Here is an 11,142-nt window from a genome sequence, read left to right as displayed (position 1 = left end):
GTGCGAGTGAGACAAAATACCCCACCGAGCAGATATTAGGACATGTAGACAGGTTTTGAGGAGCGTCTTAAAGGAGGAGAGAGAGAGAGAAGTGAAGAGGTTTAGGGAGGTGGTTCCAGAGCTGAGGGCTCCAGGCAGCTGAAGTCACGGCTGCCTATGGTGGAGCGATGGGAATCCAGGAGATGCGCAAGTGGAGGAGCGCAGAGATCTCGGAGGGTTGTAGAGGCTGGAGGTGGTTACCGAGATATGGCGGGGGGGATGCGAGGCCATGGCGGGAATCTGAACACTGAAGAAAAAAAAAATTACAGCGCTCTGGAGAAAGAGAGGGGAGTGGGACTAATTGGATAGCTCTGCTGAAGAGGCAGCACAGCCGCAATGGGCCCAATGGCCTCCTTCTGCGCCGCATCGCCCTACGATTCACTGTCGGGGCTCTGACGGGGAGGGCCGGTGCAGCAGGTAACTTAAGAATCCCAAAAACCCATTAAAAGAGAAAAGGTAGTGCCTTTAGGAGGAATGGTGGTTAAAATTGGGGGCAAGTCTGGCCACTGGGGAAGGAACTCCTCCTGAACGCTGGAGGGCGGCAGCGGTGGAGCCCTTGTACGGGGAAAGGGAGGAGTGGTGGTTAAAATTGGGGGCAAGTCTGGCCACTCAGGAAGGAACTCCTCCTCGCTCAGCTGTCGGGCCGCCGCCACCGCGCATGCTCGGCACTCCTCTCCCCGCCCCCTTTCGGGAGGCGGTGCTCTGTGCGCATGCTCGGGGAAATGCCATGGCGGCGTTGAAGGAGCAGGCCCGTCTGCTGTTTGCCGAGGCCGTCCGAAGCGCCCTGGAGGCCTGGCCCGCCTTGCAGGTGAAAAGAGAAAAAAAAAAACAACTCACTGAGCGCGGATTAACGGGGAGGAGAGGGCGGGCGCGGTCGAAAGCAAGACGAAGCCCCAAACTGTGTGGGGAATGGGGGGGGGGGGAGAAAGAGAGAAAAATGTGATCCGAAAGAAGATGGCGGCGCGCAGGCGACCTCACCGGAAGTGACGTGTTGGCACCCGTAGCTTGGCCGCCTGTCCGGAAGTGACGTCAGAGCACTGCAGTTATCAGGAAGTGTGTGTGGGGTGTGGGTCACTGCTCTGGGGTGTTTGGCTGGTGACTTTCTTGGGCGTGCCTGAGTGCACAGCAAGATCCCACAGCCAGCAATGGAGCAGATGATCTCTTTCTTTGTTACAGTGGCTTGAGGATGGAGTAGCGAGGCTTGACTCCCTGGCATGCTCTCTCTTGTCCCCCTCCTCCCCCCCCCCCCCCCCCCACCACCAGTGTCTGTCGTGGCTTCGCCGGTCGTGTTCTTCCCCCTCTGAGGTGTAAGGTAGTCGGGCGGAGGCTATAATCACGGCCTTTGACAAGGTCCCACGTGGGAGACTTATCAAGCAAGCAAATGCGCATGGGATACAGGGTCACTTGATAAAGGTGGATTCAAAATTGGTTTAGCTGTAGGAGATAGAGAGTGATGACAGACGGCTGTTTTAGTGACTGGAAGCCAGTGTCCAGTGGTGTACCACAGGGATCTGTGCTGGGTCCCCTATTGTTTGTCATTTATATAAACGACATAGATGATTATGTGGGGGGTAGGATCAGTAAGTTGATCAATAAGACCAGCAGTTGGCAGGAAAAAAGACAGAAGCGCAAGGGGAGAGCCAACTGTGTAACAGCCCCGACAAACAAATTTTTCTGCAGCACCTGTGGAAGAGCCTGTCACTCTAGAATTGGACTTTATAGCCACTCCAGGCGCTGTTCCACACACCACTGACCACCTCCAGGCACTTACCCATTGTCTCTCGAGATAAGGAGGTCAGAGAAGAGAAGGATCAGTAAGTTCGTGGATGACACAAAGATTGGCCGAGTGGTTCACAGTCAGGTTGAGTGTCTTGGGTTACAGGAAGATATAGACGGGATGGTCAAATGGGCAGAAAAGTAGCAGATGGAATTTAACCCTGAAAAGTGTGAGGTGATACACTTTGGAAGGAGTAATGTGACACGGAAGTATTCAATGAATGGCCTGACACTGGGAAGTTCCGAGGAACAAAGGGACCTTGGCGTGTTTGTCCATAGATCTCTGAAGGCAGAAGGGCAGGTTAATACGTTGGTGAAAATGGCATATGGGACACTTGCCTTTATCAATCGATGCATAGATTACAAAAGCAGGGAGGTCATATTGGAGTTGTATAGAACTTTAGTAAGGCCACAGCTGGAGTAATGTGTGAAATTCTGGTGGCCACATTATAGGAAGGATGTGATTGCACTGGAGGGGGTGCAGAGGCGATTCACCAGGATGTTGCCTGGGCTGGAACATTTAAGCTATGAAGAGAGGTTGGATAGGCTTGGGTTGTTTTTGCTGGAGCAGAGAAGACTTGAGGGGTGACCTGATCGAGGTGTACAAGATTATGAGGGGCATGGACAGGGTGGATAGGGAGCAGCTGTTCCCCTTAGTTTAAGGGTCAGTTACGAGGGGACACAAGTTCAAGGTGAGGGGCAGGAGGTTTAAGGGGGATTTGAGGGAGAACTTTTTTACCCAGAGGGTGGTGACAGTCTGGAATGCACTGCCTGGGAGGGTGGTAGAGGCAGGTTGCCTCACATCCTTTAAAAAGTACCTGGATGAGCACTTGGCACGTCATAACATTCAAGGCTATGGGCCAAGTGCTGGCAAATGGGATTAGGTAGACAGGTCAGATGACTTTAATGCATCGGTGCAGACTCGATGGGCCGAAGGGCCTCTTCTGCACTGTATTATTTTGTAATTCTGAGCACTGCACTCTCGGTGTGTCAGTACTGAGGGAGCACCGCACTTTCGGAGGGTCAGTACTGAGGGAGCGCCGCACTTTCGGAGGGTCAGTACTGAGGGAGCGCCGCACTGTCAGAGGGTCAGTACTGAGGGAGCGCCGCACTGTCGGAGGTGCTGTCTTTTGAATGAGACATAAAAGATCCCACAGCCACTATTTGGAGAAGAGCAGGGGAGTTCTCCCTGGTCTCCTGGCCTTATTTTTATCCCTCAAACAACATGTCTAAAAACAGGTGGCCCATTCGTCATTACGTTGCTGTTTGTGAGATCTTGCTATGCTCAAACTGGTTGCTACATTTCCGACGTCATGTCTCGACTTCAAAAGTACTCCTTGGCTGCACAGCGCTGTCGGACATTCTGAAGTAATGTGTGTGAGCCTGTTTCCTTTCAATAATCACTCAGTGCTGCATTGACATGTCAGGATCGATTATGGGCTTAAGTCTCGGGGTGGATTGGTCGGGGGGGTGGGCGGTTTGGCTTTGAGCCTCGAAGCTGAGAGTTGGCAGCTCCAGGAGAGATGGGGGAAATGAGCTGCCTCCCTTGACTTGGAGACTGAGGTGCTGTTTTGATGTTGAATTCCAGGTAGCGGTGGAGAACGGATTCGGTGGGTCTTGCAGCCAGCAGAAAGCAGACTGGATGGTTACTGCTGTGGCACAGTATTTCCACGACAATGGTGAGTTCTGCCACTCTGTCAGAGGGTGAATGCACCGTCTCCCGCTGAGCAACAGCGCTCTTTCTACTTATTATTAATCAGTTAACAATCTTGCCTCTACTTGACTCTCCTGTCAACCCCTCCCATCATAAACTCCTGTGTCTGCATCTTATAATGTAAACCTCTCATGCTATCGTTTAACCCTTGGAGCCCAGATCTCCTTTTGGTAAATGTACACTACCTTCCCTTCAAGGAGGATGTACCAGCCTTGGAGGCAGTGTGGCCGGCGGGGAGGCGGTAGCATAGTGGTGCTGTCACTGGACTAGTAATCCAGATGCCCGGACTGATTCTCCGGAGAAACTATTGCCGCTGGTTGGGGAGTCTCGGACTAGGGAGCAGAGACTAAAAATGAGAGCCAGACCTTACAGGAGTGAAATCAGGAAACACTTCCACACACGGAGGGTGGGAGAAGTTTGGAACTCTCTCCGGCAAACGGCGATCGATGCTGGAATCAATTTTAAATCTGTGAGACGATAGGTATGAAGGGATATGGGGAAAAGGCGGGGATGTGGAGTTCAGTCTCAGATCGGCCACGATTCCATTGAATGGCGGTGGAACAGGCTCGAAGGGCTGAATGGCCTCCTAACGTTCCTATAATTGCCACCGTTGATGGGAGGGTGCTCGTTGTAGTGTGACATTTACATAGACACCTATTGTAAATATGGGCAAATTAATTTCTGATGTAAATAAATGAGGTCGAGAGTGCATGACTTAAAAAGGGGGGTTAAATTCCACCCACCAGCCTTGCTGCAGTTTAGTTTAGTTTAGAGATACAGCACTGAAACAGGCCCTTCGGCCCACCGAGTCTGTGCCGACCTTCAACCACCCATTTATACTAATCCTACACTAATCCCATATTCCTACCACATCCCCACCTGTCCCTATATTTCCCTACCACCTACCTATACTAGGGGCAATTTAGAATGGCCAATTTACCTATCAACCTGCAAGTTTTTGGCTTGTGGGAGGAAACCGGAGCACCCGGAGGAAACCCACGCAGACACAGGGAGAACTTGCAAACTCCACACAGGCAGTACCCGGAATCGAACCCGGGTCGCTGGAGCTGTGAGGCTGCGGTGCTAACCACTGCGCCACTGCACCGCATCTGACGACTGCATCTCGCCTGAGCTCTGCCACGTTGCTGAAAGTCTTGCGCCCGTGGGTACACTTCCTCTCTGCAGCCTTGACGTGCTGTTGTCTCCATGTTGGCCCCACTCTTCCTGTCACTTCGGCAGGTTGCTGCACCGACGTTCCCCGTGCGCGTTGTTGCTATGCCAGCCATCGCCGCGTAGTTGCTGGCTCTGGCCACAAGGTGACTGCGGAGCGATGTGTCCGGAGCGTCTCCCTCCCCCTCCCAACTCTGTCTGGCGCTCCGGCTGGAATGTGGGTGCGCCGTCCCCGCACAGGACCCGCAAGCGGTTCAAGAAGGCAGCCCACCACCACCACCTCGAGGGGGCCCAGGGTTGGGTAATAATTGCCAGCCTTGCTAGCGACACCCTCTGCCCCGAGGATAAATATCTTTTTTGGCCACTTGGGTGAGGTACCAGATGTGCCCTGGAACCCCCCCCCCCCCTTACCCACGCAGAAGTCGGTGCCAGTAGGCGAGGAGGGATTGGAGCAAGGTTCCTGTATTTATACATTTCTCACTTGTGCTCCCTGCACCACAGCTGACCTGGACAGCGAGGAGGTGGAGGAGCTCATTGCCGACATGATGTACAATGAGTTTGACACAGTCGTAGAAGACGGCAGCTTATCGGAGGTAAGAGGCGTCTGCTTCGGTCAGTCGCTGGATTCGCTGCTCTCGGAAGGTTGTGGGTCTTTTTAAGAGCATTTGCTTCCTAGTCCCGATATCTTCAGATGTGGTTCAGTGATCACACTCCTGGGACGTTGCAGTAGTGTAATGGTGCTGGATAAGTGAAGTTTCTGATGCGATTCCAGCTTTGGGATTCCCCGTCGTTTACTTTTCGCTGGTTTTCTGGCCCCACCCGCTCTCCATGAGATTGCCCGCGGCCTGCATGCTGTCAGCAACCAACAGCCCCCACCTCCAACCCCCCCCCCCCCCCCCTTATTTGAAGACAGTTCTCAGACAGGGTGTCAGGTTCCCTGGCCTGTTAGCCATCCGATTCCCTAACCCTCCCTGTCTTTTTTTTCCCTCCCTCCCCCCATTCCCAGATGGCGCAGCAGATCTGGACCACCTTCGGCCTGTGTCAGAGGGGTCAGGAAGCAGAGGTCAGGGGTCACATCCAGCAGCTCGCGCAGAAGAAATGCAGCGTCACGGTGAAGGCGGTGCGAGGGAAGAGCCAGGGCGAGGAGGCTGGCGAGGAGGAGGACAGCGAAGGAACGGAAGTACGTGTGAGGAAGCTGCTTTGGGGGTGGGGAGTTGGGGGGGAGCGGGGTGACCTGGGTGATCTCTGATGTGCCCGCCCCCCCCCCCCCCCCCCCCCCCCACTGCTGGGTAAATGCTCGGCCCAGGGAATCTCACAGGCTGTGAAGGCCTGTTCCGTCCTGATCTTGCTCGGGGTGGGAACTGAGCCCCGCGCACACAGGGCAGGGCGACTCGGGTCTTGATCTGAGAGCTGGGCGGAGAGTAAAGGTCCTGCGACTGCGCCCGGTTCCTGGACTGCGGGAAGGGTGGCGAGTGGGGTGGAAATTGGCCAGGGCTTCCCGATCCTAGTCGCCGACCCCCCCTGACGTCGTGGGCGCGCGGCGTGGGATGGGGGGCGGGGGGGGGGGGGTGGCGGTTGTCTCGCCCCTTCCAGGAAGGGATGTCAGTCAGGCCCGCACCCATTCCCGCTCAGTGACACCTCTTCCCTCTCTGCCACCAGGCCATGGACTGCGACAGCCACGCTGCAGGCGCTCCCTGCGGTAACTCCAGCCCCCGGCCCCAAACGGCCTCGGGCGCCGGCGCCCGCCAGGAGGAAGCCCAAGACGGTTGGACGGTCGTACGGCGGAAAAAGTAGCAGCAGTTTGGGATGGTCGGATCGTCGTGCTTTCCCCCCCCCCGCCCCCTCATGTGACCCAGCTGATCGAGGGAGAATTGGACATTGGGCGAATGCAGCCGGGATAACATGAGGATCAACTGGGAAAAGTGTCAGCCATAAATGGTTGCTGTGGAGAAAGTGCCGATTAAACGTTTGGGCGTCAGGCTGTTCCTTCGAGCCCAGGCACACTGACCTCTCTTGTCTGTTCCACATACTGGTGCTTGTACTGTACACGTCCGCATGCCCCACTCACGATAAAGCGGGTGGCATGCTGTTCTATACCGGCAGGAGTGCTTACGCTGTCAAACGCACAGTAAGTTATGTCTTGCCGCAGTGGTGGGATTGTTTAAACCGGGCCTGCCTCTTTAAAGGCCGCAAGTTTGCTGCGGGCAGTCCAGGGTCAGTCAGAGCTCAGTTGGACTTTGGCGAGGGGAGGGTTTGCAGCTTGCCCCGTAACTTGCTGCTTGTCAGCTGTGGCAGAGTGGGGGAGCGCTCCTGCCTCCGGATCCTAAGCTCGTGGGTCCATGTCCCACTCTGGAAAAGTCGAGCACAAAGTCGAGGTTGACACTCGCAGTGCTGAGGGAGCGCCGCGCTGTCGGAGGGGACGTTGAGCCAAGGAGCCTTTTGAGCTGTTTCTGTGCTGACCTTCGACCCAGCGGCAGGTACTGGGGTCTTGCAAGCAGTGGGCTGTTCGATAGGGATCTCACCAAAAAATTAGCCTCTGGCTTGAATGGGCCTATTGACCACTTCCCTACAGGGGGTGCATAAACAGTGGCCCTGAAAGGGACAGGCCAGATGAAGCACTGCTCCACTGTACAACAACATATTTGTTGAGTGTATCGACACATTATAACATGCCCCAAGGTGCTTCACAGGAGCTTTAACAAACAGAATTTGACACCATGACACGGGGAGACTTTAGGGCAGATGACCAAGAGGTCGGTTTTTTGAGGAGAGAGAAGCGGAGAGGTGTAGGGAGGGAATTCCAGGTCACAGGGAGGGGGGCCCCAGGCAGCTGAAGGCGCGGCCCCCAGTGGCGGAGCGATGGGAATCTGGGATGCTCGAGAGGCCGGAATTGGAGGAGCGCAGAGATCGCGGAGGGTTGTAGGAGGTTACAGAGATCTTGGAGGGTTGTAGGGGCTGGAGGAGGTCACAGATAGAGGGTGGAACATGGGAGGCCAGCCAGGCGTGCATTGGAATAGTCAAGTCCAGAGGTTATAAAAAAAAAAGGCACGGGTGAGGGTTTCAGCAGCGGATGAGCTGAGGCGTGGCAGAGTCAGGCGATGTTACAGTTACGGAAACGGGCGGTCTTGGAGCTGGCGCGGTGACGCAATCGTAAGCTCGTCTCGGCTGCGAACGGACTGGGTCAGCCTCGGGCAGTTGCCAGGGAAGAGGGATGGAGTCAGTGGCCAGAAAACAGCGGTGGCACCTAATACAGCACACGCATGCATCAGGCGCCAGAGCACCCACGAGCAAAGGGCGGCACAGTGGCGCAGTGGTTAGCACCGCAGCCTCGCAGCTCCAAGGACCCGGGTTCGATTCCGGGTACTGCCTGTGTGGAGTTTGCAAGTTCTCCCTGTGTCTGCGTGGGTTTTCTCCGGGTGCTCCGGTTTCCTCCCACAAGCCAAAAGACTTGCAGGTTGATAGGTAAATTGGCCATTATAAATTGTCACTAGTATAGGTAGGTGGTAGGGAAATATAGGAACAGGTGGGGGTGTTTGATAGTAATATGGGACTAGTGTAGGATTAGTATAAATGGGTGGTTGATGTTCGGCACAGACTCGGTGGGCCGAAGGGCCTGTTTCAGTGCTGTATCTCTAATCTAAAAAAAGCTGTACATGTTTCCTCATTTAAGATCGCTTCAAGCCTGTGGCTTCTGGTCGAGCGACCATTTCGGGTCTCCTGTCATTCCGGAGATGTCGGACAGGCTCAGCAGCAGAGTGTGCCCTGGCCTGGGAGCTAACTCGACTTTAAAGCCTCCGCTGGCACAGGTACCAGTTGGGGAGCATTGTGGGGGGAAGTCTGGGCACGTGGGGAGGGGATGTCCAACGTCATTGAATTAGATAGCCAAAGTTCCAATCTCTGCTGTGATGAATGAGCCACTGCTGGCAGCAAGGAAAGGTGGAGTCACCGGACTGTAAGCCCCACCGTGAAGATGCTCACCGTTATCATCCTGTTTTTTTTTTTTTGATATTCTGTCCTCCAGCATCTCGCCCAGGCACTCGAGTCATTTGTTTCGCAAGAACTGCTGGGCTGGTGAGAGGCCGAGCCATCGACATGAGAAGGGAGGAGGCCATTCGGCCCCGCCACGTCTGCGCCAGCTCTTTGCTCGAGCAACCCGGAACTGTAAAGCATATAAAAACATGTAAACAGTTGCCCGTGACGGTGCAGTTGCGTGATCTGGCCAGCCGGTGGCGCGATAATCGAAACCGAACATTTACAGCGCAGACGGAGGCCATTCGGGGGACAAAAAAAAATACTATCCAGCTGTATCCCACTTTCCAGCTCTTGGTCCGTGGCCCCGTAGGTTAGGGCACTTCAGATGCCCATTCCATGTGTGTTTTAAATGCGATGAGGCTTTCTGCCTCTATACCCCTCAATTAAATCTCCCCTCAGCCACCTCTGTTCCAAGGATAACAATCCCAGCCCTGTCCAATATCTCCTCATCGCTAAACCTGTCTGAAATTTCTCTTCCATTTTTGAAAAAATGCTTGCGGCAATGTGGGGGTTAAATGCAGAAATACTGAAGCTGATTGGACAGGTAGATCCACAAATATCGGATAACAGCTCGACAGACACAAGGCAATTAAGGATGTTGTGCAACACACGGCACCGGATCTCAGTGCCTCTTGTTTGCCTGTCTCTCGTCAAAAATAAAATCAGTACGTGTTAACAAGATTCAGTGACGAAAGCCTCAGAAATCTTGTCATTCCAACTCCACTCAAACCCGTCCCGGAAAGGAACCTCCATCTCCCTGCGCCCCTCCATAATGAAATTAGAGGAGTGGGCTTCCCCATGACCCGCTGACCAGGTGGGGTGAATTATAGAGCATGAAAAATAAATACATTTTTTAACTTATTTTACTTGACATTTTATTAAAAGTTAAATTCTTACTCCTTGATAGGGCTGGACGCAGTATGTTGCAGTAATAAAGCGCACACATATACAGTCACTGTTCGAACTGGAACTGTTGACTAACTTCAATCTGTTTGTCTGAATTTTCCACGCATTCAGTTGAGAGAACCCGTTGCTTAATCCACGCAGGCACCCGCTATAAAATACAGAGTAAAGCTCCCTCTACACTGTCCCCATCAAACACACTCATGAGGGCTGAAAGCCCTGGGCAGGGACCCTCGGTATGGAGGAGGGAGAGATGCCCCTGTAGCTTTGGGAACTCACGAGGACCGGGACCCGCCCATGATGGGAGCGCCTGTGGACCACACGGGAGAAATCATTCCTTTGGCCGATGGGTCGGGTGTCCTGGGTGGGGGGGGCGAGACCTGTGAGGGTCCACCCTCCCAACAGCCTGACGCTCTCTTGAGCTCTGTCTATAGCGGCGATTGCACCTTGGGGCGGTGGTGGGTGGGTGGGGGGGGGGGGGCGGAATCTCTCCGGTCCCCAGCGCGACTAAGCGTCAGTGGAGAAGTTGAGGGAATTGATCGTTTCCGGGACTTGTTCCATCGATTCTGGGCTGACTGGAGAAGGAAGCAGGGGGGGCTTCCCCTCCTTGAGGCTATGGTGGGATGTGGGCAAGACTCACATCCATGTCTTCTGTCAGGAGTACGCGAAGAGGTTGACCAAGAGGCGGGAGGCCGAGATCGGGCTCTTAGAAAGGGAGGTGCTCGACTTGGGAGTCCCGCCTCAGTCATGCCATCGCGGACCCGGCCTTGTGGCAGGCGTATAAAGAGAAGAAGGGCGCGCTGAGGGACTTGCAGCTCATAGGGTCCCGAGGTGCGCATGTGAGGTCGCGGATCCAGATCCTGGAAGATTTAGACCACGCCTCACCCTTCTACTCGCTGGAAAAATGGCGGGGGGTCCGTAAGCGGCTCGTTGAGCTGCTGGCCGACGACAGATCCTCCATCACAGCTAGGGCGTTGGACAGGACTGCTCCGAGTGCTTTCTTACAGAGGCCAAGCGCTGGTCATAAACCAACCGGTGGCCTCCATGCTGTGGTACTGGTTGGTCACTTTGGCCCCGCCCCCTGTATTTGCCACCAAGATCCAGAAGAAACTCATCGATTTCTTCTGGGCAAGAGGAAACACTGGGTCTCTGCTACGGTCCTGAGTCTCCCGATCGAGGAGGGCGGCCAGTCGCTGGTGTGCGTCTGCACCCAGGCTGCGACTCTCCGCCTTCGGACCCTGCAGAGATACCTGTACGTCGAGCATCCTCCCAGATGGTGTGCGCTGGTGACATTTTTTTCCGCCAGGGGCATTGCCTTCAAGACGACACGCAGCTCCCGGTGGAGTCCGTTAGCCGCGCCTCTCTGAGGGTGTTGCCTGTCCTTTACCAGGATCTATTCCGAGTCTGGAACATGGTCGCCTCCAGTCAGGGCGCTCCCCCGCTGGCGGAGGAGAGCGGCCGACTCCGGGAACGGACCGACGGGCAGAGGAGTAGCCGAAGCCCCCGAG

The 11,142-nt window shown here is 54.9% G+C and overlaps 1 protein-coding gene across 2 annotated transcripts; it reads left to right on the top strand.

The window, feature by feature from the left end:
• Positions 1-737: 737 nt before the first annotated feature.
• tsr2 (TSR2 ribosome maturation factor) lies at positions 738-9,592 on the top strand. Of its 2 annotated transcripts, XR_010971198.1 has the most exons (6): positions 738-847; positions 3,404-3,494; positions 5,201-5,292; positions 5,706-5,879; positions 6,359-6,827; positions 8,721-9,592. XR_010971198.1 is itself a non-coding variant. In XM_068024145.1 (5 exons), exons 1-5 carry the CDS (start codon positions 767-769, stop codon positions 6,491-6,493), a joined length of 573 nt encoding a protein of 190 aa, XP_067880246.1. In that variant the 5' UTR covers positions 738-766; the 3' UTR covers positions 6,494-9,592. The 2 variants fall into 2 exon arrangements, 1 of the variants encoding a protein (XP_067880246.1); XM_068024145.1 differs by having other exon boundaries at positions 6,359-9,592.
• The last annotated feature ends 1,550 nt before the right edge of the window (positions 9,593-11,142 follow it).

Source organism: Heterodontus francisci, chromosome 49 (assembly GCF_036365525.1).
Source record: "Heterodontus francisci isolate sHetFra1 chromosome 49, sHetFra1.hap1, whole genome shotgun sequence".
Taxonomy (NCBI): Eukaryota; Metazoa; Chordata; class Chondrichthyes; order Heterodontiformes; family Heterodontidae; genus Heterodontus; species Heterodontus francisci.
This window is presented reverse-complemented; position numbering and strand designations above follow the sequence as displayed.

What these genes read in the sequence shown, in the direction of transcription:
- tsr2 (XM_068024145.1), top strand. Translation starts at nt 767, where the DNA reads ATGGCGGCGTTGAAGGAGCAGGCCCGTCTGCTGTTTGCCGAGGCCGTC. An exon ending in AAGACGGCAGCTTATCGGAG is followed by an intron (nt 5,293 to 5,705) that starts GTAAGAGGCGTC and finishes CCCCATTCCCAG; the next exon opens with ATGGCGCAGCAGATCTGGAC. An exon ending in AGGACAGCGAAGGAACGGAA is followed by an intron (nt 5,880 to 6,358) that starts GTACGTGTGAGG and finishes CTCTGCCACCAG; the next exon opens with GCCATGGACTGCGACAGCCA.